Here is a 17,071-nt window from a genome sequence, read left to right as displayed (position 1 = left end):
TACCTCTCTAATCAGACTCACTCTGGTCTGGTAACCTCGTGGTCCAACTCCAACCACAAGAGATGAATGCAGATTCCTCCAGCTTCCTCATTTACCCTCCCCCCACCTTATCTCAGTCCCAACCCTCGGACTCAGCACCGCCTTCTTGACCTGCAATCTTCTTCCCGACCTCTCCGCCCCCACCCACTCTCTGGCCTCTCACCCTCACCTTAACCTCCTTCCACCTATTGCATTCCCAACGCCCCTCCCCCAAGTCCCTCCTCCCTACCTTTTATCTTAGCCTGCTTGCCACACCTTCCTCATTCCTGAAGAAGGGCTTATGCCCGAAACGTCGATTCTCCTGCTCCTTGGATGCTGCCTGACCTGCTGCGCTTTTCCAGCAACACATTTTTCAGCTGAGAACAACCTGAGACAATGTCCTTTCCAAAGAATACAAGAGGGGCCCTGCCCAGCTGAGCCTGCAAGTGCAGCCGTGTCCCACTGAGCAGTGAGGACAACACTGGACACTAACACCAACATTCAGGAAAGAATCAACACAAGACACAACATCTTTTCTTCCACACAAAAAGGGAAGTGTCCCTTAATCTCTGCCAAGCATGAGGCATGTGAGGACACTTAACTCTCTTGGCAAGATGGGATCAACAATAATGATGGTGAACACATGAAGAATTTTAAACATATTCAATGTGAAATTTAATTGTGACAAACACCCCAATGACCTGTCTGCTCTCTGCTCCCTGGCTTTCAGAGACTGGGGGTGAAAGGTTTGGAGAGGAAAGTTCTGGATGTGTTACAGACCCTCCCTGTTTGACCAAGAGACTCTCTAACTGGCCGTCTGTAGATGTAGCATCATCACCTGATGTTAGGTTTTGTGGGGTATAGGTAAAGCAGTGTTACTTCTGCAACGATAGTTGCTTATGCAGGGTAAATGAACTCACACCCGTGTATAATTGTTTCAGCTAAGAGCTGAGTCAACAAGAATGTAAACTATATGAAGGAAATATATAATTGTTTTTGTATTAGCTAAAATGTGCCTACAAGAATGAAATGTGCTTGCAAACAAAGGTAGATATTACAGACAAATAGATAAGGTGCTGTGAGGGGAGGGGGTGTAGGTTAAGCTAGATATTCTTGTACAAACAATAGTTATAAGCATCTATTTCCTCCTTCTGCAAAAGCAAAAACAAACCACAATGAAGAGGTCATAAGGCTCAGTATGGATGAAGAATGGGAGGAAATGTTGCTTTAGCAAAGAGCAGATGGCAGTGAAGGAGGATATACATATCAACGGACCACAGCAGGATGTGGTGAAATGGCCAAGCAAAACTGGTACTTTGTTATGCACAAGGCTGGATAAGGCAAGGGATAAACAAGAGTAATGGGCACCAGGTTTAGAGAAGTGGGAGATGTAAACAGGGGAGGTGCAAGGGAATAACGGGGGAGGAGTAAAAGAGAAATGAATTGTATATAAGATTTGTACTTGCTAAACTCTGTGTGCTTATTTTAGACACCACACTTGCAAGCATATAATAAACGATACTGCTGCTTCAGATCTTGTCTTGGACTGAAATTATTGAAGTGAGTGGGTTTTATTTCCCACAGTTTCACCAATGAAAAGCTTACTGCTGTTAAATTTAACAGGCTTTGCATGCATGCCATTGGCATTTGGAAAGATAATTATACTCAGGCAGGAAAAGGTAAAAACAGAGCAAGTGGAGGTGGGGAACAGTGCGGGTTACAATGTCAGGAATAACACACTATTGACAAGCCCCCAGCTGGTGAAGCTCCCATACTCCTGGCTGGTCTCCCACCATGTGCCCCAAGGAAAGCTGACACCATCTAACACTATGCTGGTTATATTTATACTCATGGCAAGTTCCTTTTCCAAACACCCCAGTACTCACTGACCAACGTGGTCACATGGTTAAACAACATCTGGCCTTTAACAACATTGTTATTTTCAAATCTCTCCATGTCCTCATCTTTCACTCCCTATGAAACTTCCTCCATTTCTGTCACCTGGATATCTCTGGTTTGTTACCTGTGCCACGTGATAGCGAGGCAAGGAATAGGGAGAAATATCAGCTGAACATGTGGCTGCAGGGATGGTGCAGGAGGGAGGGTTTCAGGTACCTGGATAATTGGGGCTCATTCTGGGGAAGGTGAGACCTCTACAAACAGGACGGTCTACTCTTGAGCCAGAGGGGTACTAATATCCTGGGTGGGAAATTTGCTGGTGCTAGCTCAGCAGGGGGATGGGAACCTGAGGTATAGTTCCAGCGCACAGGAGGATGAGAGTAGGGAGGACATGGTCAGGATTTCATGGTCACAGGAATGTGCTGGCAGACAGCAAGCTGATTTGAAGTGTCTCTACTTCAACGTCAGAAGTATCCGAAATAAGGTAGCTGAGCTTGCAGCATGGATAGGTCCCTGGGACTTTGATGTTGTGGCCATTTTGGAGACATGGATAGATTAGGGTCAGGAATAGATGTTGCAGGTTGCAGGGTTTAGATCTTTCATGAAGAACAGGGAAGGTGGTAAAAGAGATGGAGGTGTGGCCTTGTTAGTCAAAGACAGTATAACGGTCGCAGAAAGAACTTTTGATGAGGGCTCGTCTGCTGAGGTAGTATGGGCTGAGGTTAGAAACAGGAGAGGAGAGGTCACACTGCTGGGAGCTTTTTATACACCTCCACAGAATTCCAGGGATGTGGAGGAGAGGATCGGAAAAACGATTGTGGGCAGGAGTGAAAGGAACAGGGTGTCATTTTGGGGGACTTTTAACTTCCCCAACATTGATTGGAAATCTTATAACTCTAGTATGTTGGATAGACCAATTTTGTCCAATGTGCGCCGGAGGGTTTCCTGACACAGTATGTCAAAGGGCCGACAACAGGGGAGGCCACACTGGATTTGGAGCTTGGTAATGACCCAGGCCAGGTGTTTGAGTTAGTTGTAGGTGAGCACTTTGGAGAGAGTGACCATAATTTAGTTAAGTTTAATTTAGCGATGGAAAGGGATAGGTACATGCCACAGGGCAAGACTTATCAATGGAACAAGGGCAATTGTAATGTGATTAGGCAAGACTTAGGATGCATAGAATGGGGTAGCAAAATGCAGAGGATTTGAAATGTGGAGCTGGTTTAAGGAACAGATATTGCATGTCCTTGATAGGTATGTCCCTGTCAGACAGGGAGGAGGTGATAGGGTAAGGGAACCATGGTTTACTCCGGAAATTTCATCACTTGTTAAGCAGTTGAAGGAGGCTTATATGACAATGAGACAAAATGGTTCAGATGAGGAGATTAGCTGGGAAGGATTTAAAGAGAGTGTTAAGAAGAGCAAAGAGAGGACATGAGCAGAATTCAGCAGGTAGAATAAGTATGTGAGGAATAAAAGGATGACGAGGGTAGGAATAGGGCCAGTCAAATACAGAAGTGAGAAATTGTGTGTGGACTCTGTGGAGATCAGAGAGGTGCTAAACAAATAATTCTCATTGGTTTTCACACTGGAAGAGGAGAATAATGTAGAGGAGAAGAATGAGGTACGAGATATTAGACTAGAAAGGATTGGGGTCAGTAAGGAAGAGGTGTTATCAATTCTAGAAGGAGTTAAAGTAGACAAGTCCCCTGGGCTGGATGGGATTTATCCGAAGATTCTCTGGGAAACTAGGGAGGAGGTGTTGAAACCTTTGGCTTTGATCACGGAGTCATCATTGTTTCGAACCAGAGGACTGGATGATTGCAAATGTTGTGTCCTTGTTCAAGAAGGGCAGTAGAGATGACCCAGTTAATTGTAGACCAGTGAGCCATATGTCTGATGTAGGAAAAGTTTTGGAAAGGATTATAAGACATAGGATTTATAATCATCTAGCAAGCAACAATTTGATTGGAGATAGTCAACACGGATTCGTTAGGGGCAGGTCGTGTCTCACAAACCTCACTGAGCTTTTTGAGAAGGTGACCAAGCATATGGATGAGGGTAGGACAGTTGACGTGGTATACATGGACTTCAGTAAAATCTTTGATAAGGTTCCACATGGTAGGCTGTTGGAGAAAATGCAGAGGCATGGGATTGAGAAGTTTGGATTAGAAATTGGCTTTCTGTAAGAAGGCAGCGAGTGGTGGTTGATGGAAAATATTCAGACTGGAGTCTGGTTACTAATGGTGTGCCACAAGGATCTCTTTTGGGGTTGTTTGTCATTTTTATAAATGACTTAAATGCAGGCATAGGTGGATGGGTTACTAAGTTTGCAGATGACACTAAAGTTGGTGGAGTAGTGGACAGTGTGGAAGAATGTTACAGGTTGCAGGGGGACTTGGATAAACTGCAGAACTGGGCTGAGAGGTGGCAAATGGAGTTCAATGCAACTAAATGTGAGGTGATGCACTTTGGGAAGAATAACAGGAAGGCAGAATACTGGGTCAATGGAAAGATTCTGGGTAGTGTGGATGTGCAGAGGGATCTTGGTGTCCATGTCCATAGATACCTGAAAATTGCCAAGCAGGTTGATAGTGCTTTTTAGATTAGATTACATTACAGTGTGGAAACAGGCCCTTCGGCCCAACAAGTCCACACCGACCCGCCGAAGTGCAGCCTATCCATACCCCTCCATTTACCCCTAACCTAACACTACGGGCAATTTAACATGGCCAATTCATCTGACCTGCACATCTTTGGACTGTGGAAGGACACCGGAGCACCCGGAGGAAACCGACACAGACACGGGGAGAAAGTGCAAACTCCACACAATCAGTCGCCTGAGGCGGGAATTGAACCCGGGTCTCTGGCACTGTGAGGCAGCAGTGCTAACCACTGCTGATAAGAAGGCATACAGTATGTTAGGTTTTATTGGTAAAGGGAGAGAATTCCGGAGCCGTAATGTCATGCTGCAACTATACACAACGCTAGTGTGGTTGCACTTGGAATATTGCGTACAGTTCTGGTCGCCCCTCCATTAGAGGAAGGATGTGGAAATATTGGAAAATATGCAGAGGAGATTTACCAGGATGATGCCTGGTCTGGAAGGAAGGTCTTATGAGGAAAGGCTGAGAGATTTGGACCTGTTCTCATTGGAAAGAAGAAGGCAAAGAGGAGATTTGACGGAGACATACAAGATGATCAGAGGATTAGATAGGGTATAGAGTGAATGTCTTTTTCCTAGGATGATGACTTCAGCTTGTATGAGGGGGCATAGCTACAAACTGAGAGGTGATAGATTTAAGACAGATGCCAGAGGCTGGTTCTTTACTCAGAGAGTGGTAAGGGTGTGGAGTGCCCTGCCTGCCAATGTAGTTATCTCAGCCACATTAGGGAGATTTAAACAATCCTTGGACAAGCACATGGATAATGATGGGATAGTGTAGGGTGATGGGCGTAGATTAGTTCACAGTTTGGCGCAACATCAAGAGCTGAAGAGCCTGTTCAGCTCTTTATTGTTCTATGTTCTATCTACACTCCTCAAATTATGTACTCCTCACAATCTCTAGTTATTTTGTCCTGCGACTGATGTCCAAGCCTTTAGCTGCCAAAGCTTTGTACTCTTGAACTGGGCTCCACATTGCTTTACCTGCCCACTTCCATTTTGATCTTCATTAAAAACAAACATTTATTTATATGCTTTGCATCTTTTATGTAGCCATGTGAAATTATGCTGTAAAAATGTCTGCAAATTTCTTTTTGGATGTTTTATGATGGTTGTGTTGCTGTATGAGGATACTTCATTGTTGCCAAACAGAGAGATCTGGAGGACATCACAGAAATTCTGCTCTTCAATTGTTGAAAGGTATCAAGGAGTTACCTGCCATAAGGTGGAGCCCTCAGCTTGAACAACTCTCACAATGGCCACAATGGGAATCCACATCATACAGAAGATGGTCATAGACCAGCCCAGTGCTATTGCCCAGACAGGGTATTCAACTGGCCCATATCTTGGGGAAGCATATGTTACTAAGGACCAGAGCAAGATGACCTGAAATGAAGTGAAAGCACAAAACAATTTCTCAAAACGGCTGAACAACTAATAGCAGCAGTTATCGGCCATTGAGCTCCATTGATTCAATGACATCGTGACTTACCTTTGGCCTTACTCCATGTGCCTGGTTTTGCTAAACATAACTTTAAATCTGAGAAGGATAATTTTAACAACTGATTCAGTATCCACTGCTGCTGTGAGAGTGTATTTCAAACATAGACCATACTTTGTGTATAGAAGTGTTTCCTCACACCCCTCCTGAATGGTCTGGCCCTAACTTTATACTATACCCCTAATTCTAGATTCCCAAGCCAGGAGGAATAATTTATCTTTACCCGTTATGTGTTGTGTTAATATCTTGAAAACTTTGACCAGATCAACCCACAACCTTCTAGATTTTAGAGAAAACAGGCTTAATTGGTATAATCTCTCTTTATAATTTAACCCCTGCAATCCAGATATTGCTCTTGTGAACCTACAGTATGTTGTAACCCTTCCAAGACCGATGTATCCTTCCTAAGGTGTGTGGTACCCACATCTGCTCACAGTACTTCAACGAGAATGTAACCCGCCTATCTGGAGTTTGATCATTGTCACTTTAGATCATTAAAATGTGTAACATTTCCTTACTGCCAGCAAACACGGAGAGATCAAAAGCCAACAGACTCTCCACCACAGCCAGAAGAGCCAAGTCCTTTGCCCAATCATCATCTCAATGTCCTTAATGAATCTGTTTGCCCCTGTGAACAACAAGAAAGCAGAACACAATCATATCGTCCATCCTGCACTGTCTGTCCCTAATGAGCAGGTTTAACCAGGGAAGAGATCATTCAGGATTGCAAACAGGGTGAATAAACTGTTCCCAATCATCAAGGTGATTATCTGTCAGGGGAACTGTAAACAGACTGATGGAGAATTAGTTCGAGAAAATGCAGTGCGAGAAAATGCCGACTGACTGAGTCAAATGGCAAATAGCTGTTGGATAAGGCTGAAGCTGACTGGAACTGATGAGAGGCTTTACAATGGGCTGTTATGTGATCGGAATTATAATGAGTCATTCAGGTTGCAGGACATCAGTAACTGCTGTCTCTGCCAAATAAGGACGAGACATTCAAGATTGGTTACTTGCACAGATAATTCCAAATGAGGCATACAATTGGCACAGAATCCTGTGTACAGAGAAACCTGAGAAAATGCTTTTGTCAGCAGAACTTCAAAGATTAACTTTGCAGGAGATACCCTATGTCAAGAGACATGGTGAAGACACCGAGAAGAGTTCCAAACTGGCTAGCTGCCAACACTCCTGGGAAATAATGTTTGGGGTTAATCACAGAACACAGGGTAGTGAAAGACAGTGATAGAGATATCTCTAGTACTTAAACGTGTGTGTGATTCATTTAAGTTCTCAATAAATTAATTGTGTTTTCTCGAGTTCTAAGTGTTTCTGCTGTATCTTGAACTATGTAGAGACAGTTGTCTGTCAGAGATGGGCAACAGAATTTGGCGTCCCTGGCTGGATGTTGATAAGAAGTTGCTTTATGTTACTCTGGTGCTGGACACCGTACTGTCTGATTTTTCCAAAGCCCCAATGGAGTAAGTGAGTGCGGGAAGGAGAAGGTGGAAATTTGATTGTGAGAAAGACAGAAAAAGAACAGTGGATACATTAAAGAAGTTAGCGCTAACAGCAAGTGATGACTCAAGGGCACTCTGATTGGATGGGATTTCACCAATGTGGCTGGGAAACAGCCGAAGTAGTGTAAGTATGACGGTAGGATTGCTACAGGAACGAGAACACATGGGGACACTCTCTGGAGTTTGCCAGAAGAGAGTATGAGAGAAAGGTACTTTAAGAAAATGCATAAAGCTGTTGCAGTCGGCTGTGTGGTGGATGTCTGGGCAGGAAGCCAGCACTGAGAGCTGAAGCTGCCATCAGAGGGAGCTCAGATTAGAGAAGAGATAAAGAGATTGACTGAGAAGATCAGGAATTTACAAAGCCACAGAGATTCGGACCTCATGCATAGGAACCCGTTTCATACGCAGTGTGAGAAATTGATGAGGGAAAAGATGAAAAGTGAAGAAGAAATGAAAGGGGCTCATGTGAAGACAGAAGGGTTAAAGAAACGGTTTAGTGATTTGAAAATGGCTATGAATGTACTACATATGTCATCACAGGTCCCTTAGTGTAAGGGACCTCAGACAAACATACAAAGTGTATGAAGCAGATAGAGACATTATAGGAGAGAACAGGCAGGAGGGTAACACCCATACTCCCCACCAACCCTCCAGATATTACAAGTACCACTCCTTATGATGTTCAGGGATACAGCCAAGTGTTTGAGAGATTGTCAGCCTGGAGATAATCCCAGGGAGCTAATCCAAGCTATCCACAAGCAGCGAACCACACACGGGTTCGATAATGAGGAGGAGGAAATCACAAATACTGATTCCATTATTCAGTCAGTTTGGCCCAAGCCACAAAATGTGGGAGGGGGAGCATTAGATGTGTTATAGGAGGCTGTACTGACGGCTGTGGGAGCTAACAGAGGGCACCCAGTGGAAGCCCTGACTGAGTGTAGACACAGGAAAGGGGAGCACTGAACTGTGCTTGCTGCCAGACTGTGGCTAGTGTTCCAGAGTGTCTCCGACCCAGGGCTAGACCAGTGACATTTGGCTGCACCTTTTAACAATCGGTGGGTGCATATAATGGTGTCCCATTGCACAGAGAAGTTGTGAAAGGTGTGTGATGTGTTTAACCCTCCAACAACACACACATTGAGGCATGAGTGTTGAGGAAAATGGCAGAGTTTGGGAGGAGAAGACCAGGGAACGTAAGGCTCAGGGAGGATGAATGGCACCTCTTAGAGATCAAGGGGCAGCATGGAGAAATGAAGGAAAGGGACCAGTCCCAAGGGGACCACCACTGACCTCTCAGATGGTAGGAAGGGGATGCAGGCACGAACGAGAAGACCCGGCTGTGGTCACAGAGAGTGATCAGATCCCTAGGGGGTCATGGAAGTGCTTTAATTACAATGAAGAAGGACACAATGCCAGAGATTGTCCAAACTCCCGGAGAGGTGGGATGAATCAGATGCAGGTCCAGCCCTTGCCACTAGAGGGACATCAGCCTGTGCCACATATGTCATCAACTGAGCAACAAGTGAGTTGTTGCACTCACCCAACACGATGGTCTCAGGCCTCTCCAATATAAATGTGTAATACAAAACAGGATGGGATAGAGAGACAACTGTTTGCAATTGCAAAAGGGGCTTGGGTCAAAAGTGAATCCGAGGAAGACTCAAATAATAAGGTCTGTTAAGTGAGTTATTTAGGAGGAGTGTTAACACGACGAAAAAGAAAGATAGACAAACAACAATTTAAAACAGCAACTAGACTTCCCATCCCCACAGATGTGAAGGGATTCAGATTTGTTTTAGACTTGACTGGGTATTGCAGAGACCATATTGATGGTTTTGCTACAAAGTCAACACCACGAATGATGTTAGCAAAGAAAGATGCCCCATGGGAATGGAAGGCAGAACACACACAAGCAATAGTAGCTTAAAGCTGTGCTTGGTGAGTGCTCCTGCCCTGAAAAACCCCAAACCCAGCTGAACCATTCTCCTTGGAGATGGCTACTACAGACTCTACAATACCGGCAGTCTTATTCCAAGAGGTGGCTGCTCAGTTGAGGCCAGTAGCCTGTGCCTCAAACATGCTCACGCCAGTGGAACAGGGATCCTGGGTATGTGAAAGGTATTTATTGGCAGCGTTCTGGGAATTACAAAATTTCATCCACGTTGTAGGGTTCAACTCGTTGACAATTTTGATAGAATATATACCCATTCAGATGCTGCTGGATAGACATATTAACATTGGCAGAGTGAGCCAGAACAGAATTGCGAGATGGACATGATGATTACAAGGATGAAACAGAGAGGTAAAAAGGGTTAAAAATACCACCATGTGAGCAAATAACCTAATTTACCAGAGGACACCCCATGACTGTCAGGTGGTGATAGCAAATGAAACCAAGGGATTATTTCTATCAAAACAAAGAGGAGGGAATACTGGCCAAGAGATCACAGGGAATAGTCAAGACAAGAGACAGACAGAAATAGGAGAACAGGAAGGGAATGTCAAATAATCCTTACTTTGTTGTTGATGACTCTTCATCTGTAGAGGATGGAGAATGGAGAACTGGCTGTGGGATCTATATGGAAGATGAACAAGGATGGGAGATGGATAGTATAGTCCTCAAAATGCCAAAGACCAGGAGTGCTCAAGCAGCTGAGTTGGCAGCAGTGGCGTATATAATGAGCCACCCAGATAAACATCCCCAGAGTCTACCATCTATTCAGACAGGATGTACCTGTGCAACAGTCTGACAGAACACCTCCCCTGATGGGAGGCGAGAGGCTTTGTGTCAGCAGATGGAAAGGTCCTACAATCTGCCCCATTGCTGAGGTACATCTTTGATCAATGAAAGGGAAAGAATATGGAGTGATGAAAGTGAAAGCTCATTCGAAGTTATCATGAGAGAGAAACAGAAAAGCAGATGAATGAGCAAAATGAGGGGCAACAGCTGGAGAAGGATGGCAGCTGTAGGTCAAGGAAACAGGAGAACCCAAAGAGAAAGAAGTGGGCTCAACTGATCGAGCAGGAGAACAAAAAGGAATTCTTCAAAGTCTCGTAAGCGAAGGAAGCAGAGGAATATACTGAATAAAAAGGCATGTACATGAAAGAGGCTGTGATACTGTGCGAAAGGGAATGTGTCAGACCAGGGAAAGAAAAGAATCTGATGATTCATTTGTCCCATAACATATATGGACACTAAGAGTTGGAAAACACCTTGGAAAGGTTTAAGGAAGTATGTTAGTGGCCACGATTAAAAGGGCACGTCCAAACATTTCGTGAAAAATTGTCGGAAATGTGACCATATTAACCCTGACACACCAGATCAGTCAAAGGGGCCTGGATAAATCTACAAATTAACTGGCAATCAGCAATATTCCTTTTAACTGAACCATTCTCCACCAAATTCTGTTCAAGCCAGAACCTGGTGAAAAACTGCACATAACTCTATCCGTCCACCCAAATGATACAGAAGAGTATTTCCAGTGTTTCATAGCTATAGAACTTCCATCTATTCTACATTTCACTGAAGAATGGGTGAAGCTCATTTCTGAGGCAAAGGAAGTTCTCCATAAATGGCTATAGAAGGAGATTAAAACCCATGCAGAAGTGACAGATAGGGACTGAGAGGCTCCAAGGTCTTGCAGTAAAATTTGGAATTGAGGATGAACACTCAGGTCCATCCATGGATCAGAATTGTGTCGCACATGATTGTTGTACTGCCTCTTTTAAACCCAAGCTCCCAAAATGAGAATATAAATGGGTGAAGGTAATTTGAATTCCCATCAGTTTCAGAGAAGAAGGATGAGGAATATCATTTCACCCAAAGCATTATCATGCAGTTTTGAAGACACAGGAAGATCCACACAAGCCTTTCTGAATTTAATTATTTTATTTTATTTCAGTCTTGTTCCTGTTCCACTTACCGTAGATCCAGCTGAGACTGATCAGTTCTACCAGACCGATTGAAATGAGAAGCCATCCTGAACAGAAATGATCCATCAAATTTAGCCAGTAAATCCCAGCCTAAAATTAAATGGAAAGTCAGAAACTGTTATATCGGAATTTTAGAAAACTCTGACATTCAAAACAAGAGAATATTGGGTCATGAAGGTTTTCTTTATCTCAACGACAGAACATCCAACACTAATCGGTCTACTCATTCCTTTACAGTGTGGAGTCAGTTTTGCTGATTTCCGTTCCCTTTTTTGAAATAAATAGACCAAAATTCGAATTATTACACCACATGTGAATTCACAAAGTTTAAATATCCCATTGGATTTAATATGGATTCCTTTGAGTATCTCAATATCCTGTTTTCTGCTTTAACTGCCTGGTAACATTATGCTGTACAAAATTCTGGTGCGGCCACACTTGGAGTATTTCACACAGTTCTGGTCACCGCATTATAGGAAGCATGTGGAAGCTTTGGAAAGAGTGAGTGGAGATTTACAAGGATGTTGCCTGGTATGGAGGGAAGGTCTTATGAGGAAAGGCTGAGGGACTTGAGGCTGTTTTATTAGAGAGAAGAAGGCTGAGAGGTGACTTAATTGAGACATCGAAGATAATCAGAGGATTAGATAGGGTGGACAGTGAGAGCCTTTTTCCTTGGATGGTGATGGTTAGCATGAGGGGACATAGCTTTAAGTTGAGGGGTGATCAAAATAGGACAGATGTCAGAGGTAGCTTTTTTACTCTGAGAGTAATAGGGTCATGGAGCACACTGCCTGCAACAGTAGTAGACTCGCCAACATTCAGGACATTTAAATGGTCATTGGATCGACATATGGACGAAAATGGAACAGTGTCGGTTAGATGGGCTTCAGATTGATTTCACAGGTCAGCCCAACATCGAGGGATGAAGGGCCGGAACTGTGCTGCAATAGTCCATGTTCCATGATGCTAATAGTATTGATAACACATTCATCAAAACAGCAACAGCTTACATTCAGAGAGAAATTTCATGTAATGAAATGCACAAAACAGCTTCAAACTCCCATGATCTCTCTCCCCTCCCATGACCTCAATCTACCATAGCGCCCTTTAAAGTATATTTCACATCTACCTTCCATCTGCTGACTCTCACAACGTTACATTTACCTTTATTAAATTATTTCTGTCATTTCTAATCCAATTTAAATATATTTCCGTGTGTTATATGAGTAACTGCACGAACCAATGTCGAGATTATAGCATTTTTGTGAATGACAAGGCTGTTTTGTCTATCTTTATTTAGCTGATAATCGTTTACTAACATCCTAATGTTGCAGGGTCTCACTGTAGAATCAGAGATTCATACAGCATGGAAGAGGTCATTCTGCCCATCAAATCTGTACTGTCAAAACTCCTACACGAGTCCCACTTTCCCGCACTAGCCTCAGAGCTTTGAATAGTAACATTTCAAGTTCTCATCCAAGTACTTTTTAAAGGTTGTGAAGTTTCCTGCCACAATTACACACTCCCATCACCACGGCAACCCTGGGCAGCACATTCCAGACCCCCACCTCACTCTGAGTGAAAAAGCTATTGCTGTTCACTTTAAAATTATGCCCCCTTGTTATTAACCCTTCAGCTAAGGTTAACAGCTGCTTTCTACTCACACCGTGCCTGCCCCTCATTATCTTAGACACCGCTATCAGGTCCCACCATTCAACCTTCTCTGCTCCAAAGAAACCAACCTGAGCCTCTCCAGCCTCTCTTCATAGCAGTAATAGTCCATTCCAGACGATATCCTGGTGAATCACATTTGCAATCCCTACAATGCCATCATAAAATGTTTTCTATATTTTCATAAACGTTTGCCTCCACTGTTTGATCAGGACAATAATTCCATGGTCAAAATGAGTTTAGGTGGCCTGTAATTTTCCATTTTTTTGTCTTACTCCATTTTTAAACAGGGAGAAAGTGAGGACTGCAGATGCTGGAGAGTGTGGCACTGGAAAAGCACAGCAGGTCAGGCAGTATCCGAGGAGCAGGAGAATTGATGTTTTGGGCATAAGCCCTCCATCAGGAATGAGGCTTGTGGACTGGGGGTGCTGAGAGATAAATGAGAGGGGAGTGGGTCTGGAGGGGTCACATTAGTGATTTTCCAGTCCTCTGACTCCCGTGATTCCTGAAAGATCACCCCTAACGCCCCCATTATCCCTTCAGTGATTGCCTTTCGGAGGTCACTCTTTGTCTCCCGTGAAGCCCAAAGCCAGCATGGTCCCTCTTCTTTCTGCAGGAGGTCACTGTCTGAGAATTAGGAGAGTACATCCTGATGATCCATCAGTTCCAATTACTTGATGCCTGTGTGTGTGGAACAGCCTTGCTTTACTGTCAGCCCCACTCTCAGTCCACTTCCTGTCAGACCATAGATTCTCACGTGTACTTCCCCAATTCAGGAGGGAAAATAACATCCAGAGAAACTGCACAGAACATAGCAGCTGGGAGACTCTGACTGAAAGTTCCAACTCTTTTAAGGCCCCAAAGGCTTCTGCTTAAAGCTAAAACTAAAAACTAATCCTAAAAGCTAAAGAAAAACTCGAGAACCTGGTCTGTGAGAGCTGGCTATACCCAGGCTCCTTCCATTGGTCCAACTTTAAAAAATAACTTCAAGGCCTCATTAAATGTTTCCTTTCACAGAGACAGCTCGGCATCTCTGCCTTACAACCTCTTTTCAAAAGAAAAGGACAAAATAATCTCTTAAAGTGACAGTAAAACAAAAAAACTAGGTGCATATTCTGGTCCAAAAAACCAGACATCCAGGCTCCAGAGCAGACACCGCAAAAGGTTAATTGTTAACAAGCTTTGGAAAGCCATGTCAAGGTGATTCAAACCAATAACTCCATGCCCCTGATTGGTCAGGTACTCGAAAGATTCAAGAAAGCAGCCAGGAAAGTAGAAGAGAGCGGCCCTGGCAGGGCTTGACCTGACCCCAGTCTCCAGCTGAGGGACATGGCAGAGAGCAGAGCAACTTGTCCTCGGACTGTAGGCAGGGAGAGAGCAAAGGGGAGAGAGAGAGAGAGAGAGAGAGACCGAGGGAGGAAGAGAGAGAGGTAGAGATCCCTCTGCCTGTGGGCTCATGTTGTGTTGCCCTTTTCCCTGATACACACAGGGAGACCTGGGTAAATTAATCTCACATTCTGGTCAAGGAGCCCACAGGGTCCGAGAGACACCCTGAACCAAACAATATTCTAGTGAGTCCACAGAGTCTGAGAGATCCCCTTCATTCGATCAATATCAAGTGAGTCTGCAAGGTCCGGGAGAAATCCTGAATCAAACAATATTGAGGGAGTTTGCAAGGTCCATGCGGCGCCCTGTCCTGGACTACAGTTGTCCTCCAGGTTCCAGTGGGAGATGAGGAAGAAAATGTCATGGACACTGAATCAAATTTTTAATTCCTCTCTGGCAACAGCGAAGGTGCTGGAGGACTAGAAGGAAGCTAATGTGGTTCATTTTCACAAGAAGAGTGTTTGAGATAAACAAGGGAATTACAGACCAGTAAGTCAAGCATCAGTGGTGGGGAAACTGTGGGATATAGGTAAAGTAGTGTTACTTCTGCAATCGTAATTACTTATGCAAGGTAAATGAACTCACACCAGTGTATAATTGTTTCAGCCAAGAGCTGAGTTAACAAGAATGAAAACTATGTGAAGGAAATACATAATTGATTTTGTATGAGCTAAAATGTGCAAACAAGAATGAAATGTGCCTGCAAACAATGGTAGATGTTACAGACAAATAGATAAGGTGCTGTGAGGGGAGGGGGTTAAGCTAGATATGCCTGTACAAACAGTAGTTATAAGCATCTGTTCCCACTTCTGCAAAAACAAGAACAAACCACAATCAAGAAGTCATGAGGTCAAAAGGTCATAATAAGTAAGGGAAATGGACGGTAGTGAAGGAGGATATACCTAACAATGGACCACAGCAGGATGTGGTCAAATGGCCTTGTGAGGCCAGAAAAAGCATTTTGTCACAGACAGGGGCTGATAAGGCAAGAGATAAACAAGAGTAATGGGTGCCAGTCTTAGAGAGGGAGGAGATGTAAACAGGGGAGGAGCAATGGGAGGAGAGAAGGGAAACAAATTACATAAATTGTGTACTAGCTGAATTCAGTGTGTGTGTGAGACTGCCTTTGTACACAGTAGACACCACACCCCTCTTGCAAGGGCGAAATACATGACACTACTGATTCAGATCTTGTCACGGACTGAAATTATTGAAGTGAGTGAGCTTCGTTTCTCACTGAAACTATTGGAGAAAATAGTTGAAGGGGAAAATTAATCCCCAGTTCGAGAGGCAAGGTTTGGTCAGGGATAGTCTGCATGATTTTCCCAGATGGAGGTCGTGCCGAACAAATCTGGTAGAGTTTTACACGGAGGTGACCAGAGAAGGGCAATTGATGTCGTTTACATGGATTTCAACAGTAACTCTAACATGGTCCCACATGGGAAACTGATAAGAAAAATCAATGCTCATAGGATCCACAGTAAGTTGACAAGATGGATCCAAAGCGAGCTTTGTGACAGGATACAGAGGGTGGTGATAGAACTCTGTTTGTGTGACTGGAGCACAGTGTGCAGTTGCATTCTGCAGGATCAGTGCCAGGTTTCTTTTTATGATATTCATAAATTACGTAAATGAGAATGTTGGCGGGTGGCAAGTAATTTTGCAGATGATACAAAAATTAGCTGGGTGTGACAGTGATGAGGACAGCGTTAGGTTTCAGGGGGATATAAATAGATGGGTCAGATGGTCAGATCAGTGGCAGATGAAATTTAACCCTGATAAATGTATAGTGATGCACTTTGGAAGAATGATGAAAGAGCGTCACTCCGAAAGCTGGTGTGCTTCCAATTAAACCTGTTGGACTATAACCTGGTGTTGTGTGATTTTTAACTTTGTTGAATTCAGTGTGTGTGTGGACAGTGGACACCACACCCCTCTTGCAAGAGCGTAATAAACAGATCTTGTCTCGGACTTAAATTATTAAAATGAGTGAGCTTCGTTTCTCACAATGAACAATTTAAGTGAGTACTCAGTAGGTAGCAAAGGAACAGAAGAATCTTGAGCTATTTGTCCCCAGATCCCTGAAGGTGGCAGCTCAGGACAAAAGGGTAATTGGGAAGGCATTTGGGATGCTTGCCTTCATTAGTTGGAGCACGGGTTATAAATTCACAGATTTAACTTTAATCCTACAAAGTCAGGTTCGGTTTCTTCCTCAGCCATTTTAACATTATTCATGAAATGTGTTTGACAATCTCAGAGTTCATCGGCTCCATCACACAGACTTTCTCTGCCTTCTACTTCTCCTCCTAAGTCACTCTACGTGCACTTAGAAACACCACCCAACATTGAGAATCTGTAGGAATTAAACTCATTGACTGTCTGTGACTTTCAGTTGGGATGAATTCATGAACAGTTCATTGAGTTTACTTGTACATCTTTGTTTGGAGAGGATCTGTTGTCAATGGTTCCTCTTGT

The 17,071-nt window shown here is 43.8% G+C and overlaps 1 protein-coding gene across 1 annotated transcript in view; it reads right to left on the bottom strand.

Annotated features, from left to right (window-relative positions):
* LOC148148865 (sodium- and chloride-dependent neutral and basic amino acid transporter B(0+)-like) overlaps positions 1–17,071 on the bottom strand; it is a 67,407-nt gene that overhangs the window by 7,803 nt on the left and 42,533 nt on the right. Inside the window, exons 11-13 of the mRNA XM_087991798.1 lie at positions 11,530–11,629; positions 6,602–6,711; positions 5,798–5,968 (exon numbers count right to left, since the gene is read on the bottom strand). Of these exons, the coding sequence (XP_087847924.1) occupies positions 5,798–5,968; positions 6,602–6,711; positions 11,530–11,629 (381 nt within the window). The remainder of the gene's footprint in view (positions 1–5,797; positions 5,969–6,601; positions 6,712–11,529; positions 11,630–17,071) is intronic.

The sequence above is a fragment of the Chiloscyllium plagiosum genome, unplaced genomic scaffold (assembly GCF_037043375.1).
Source record: "Chiloscyllium plagiosum isolate Xiang-an unplaced genomic scaffold, Cpla_swu_hap1 HiC_scaffold_11, whole genome shotgun sequence".
NCBI lineage: Eukaryota > Metazoa > Chordata > Chondrichthyes > Orectolobiformes > Hemiscylliidae > Chiloscyllium > Chiloscyllium plagiosum.
Note: the sequence above shows the minus strand (reverse complement) of the source record. Positions and strands in the feature narration are given on the sequence as shown.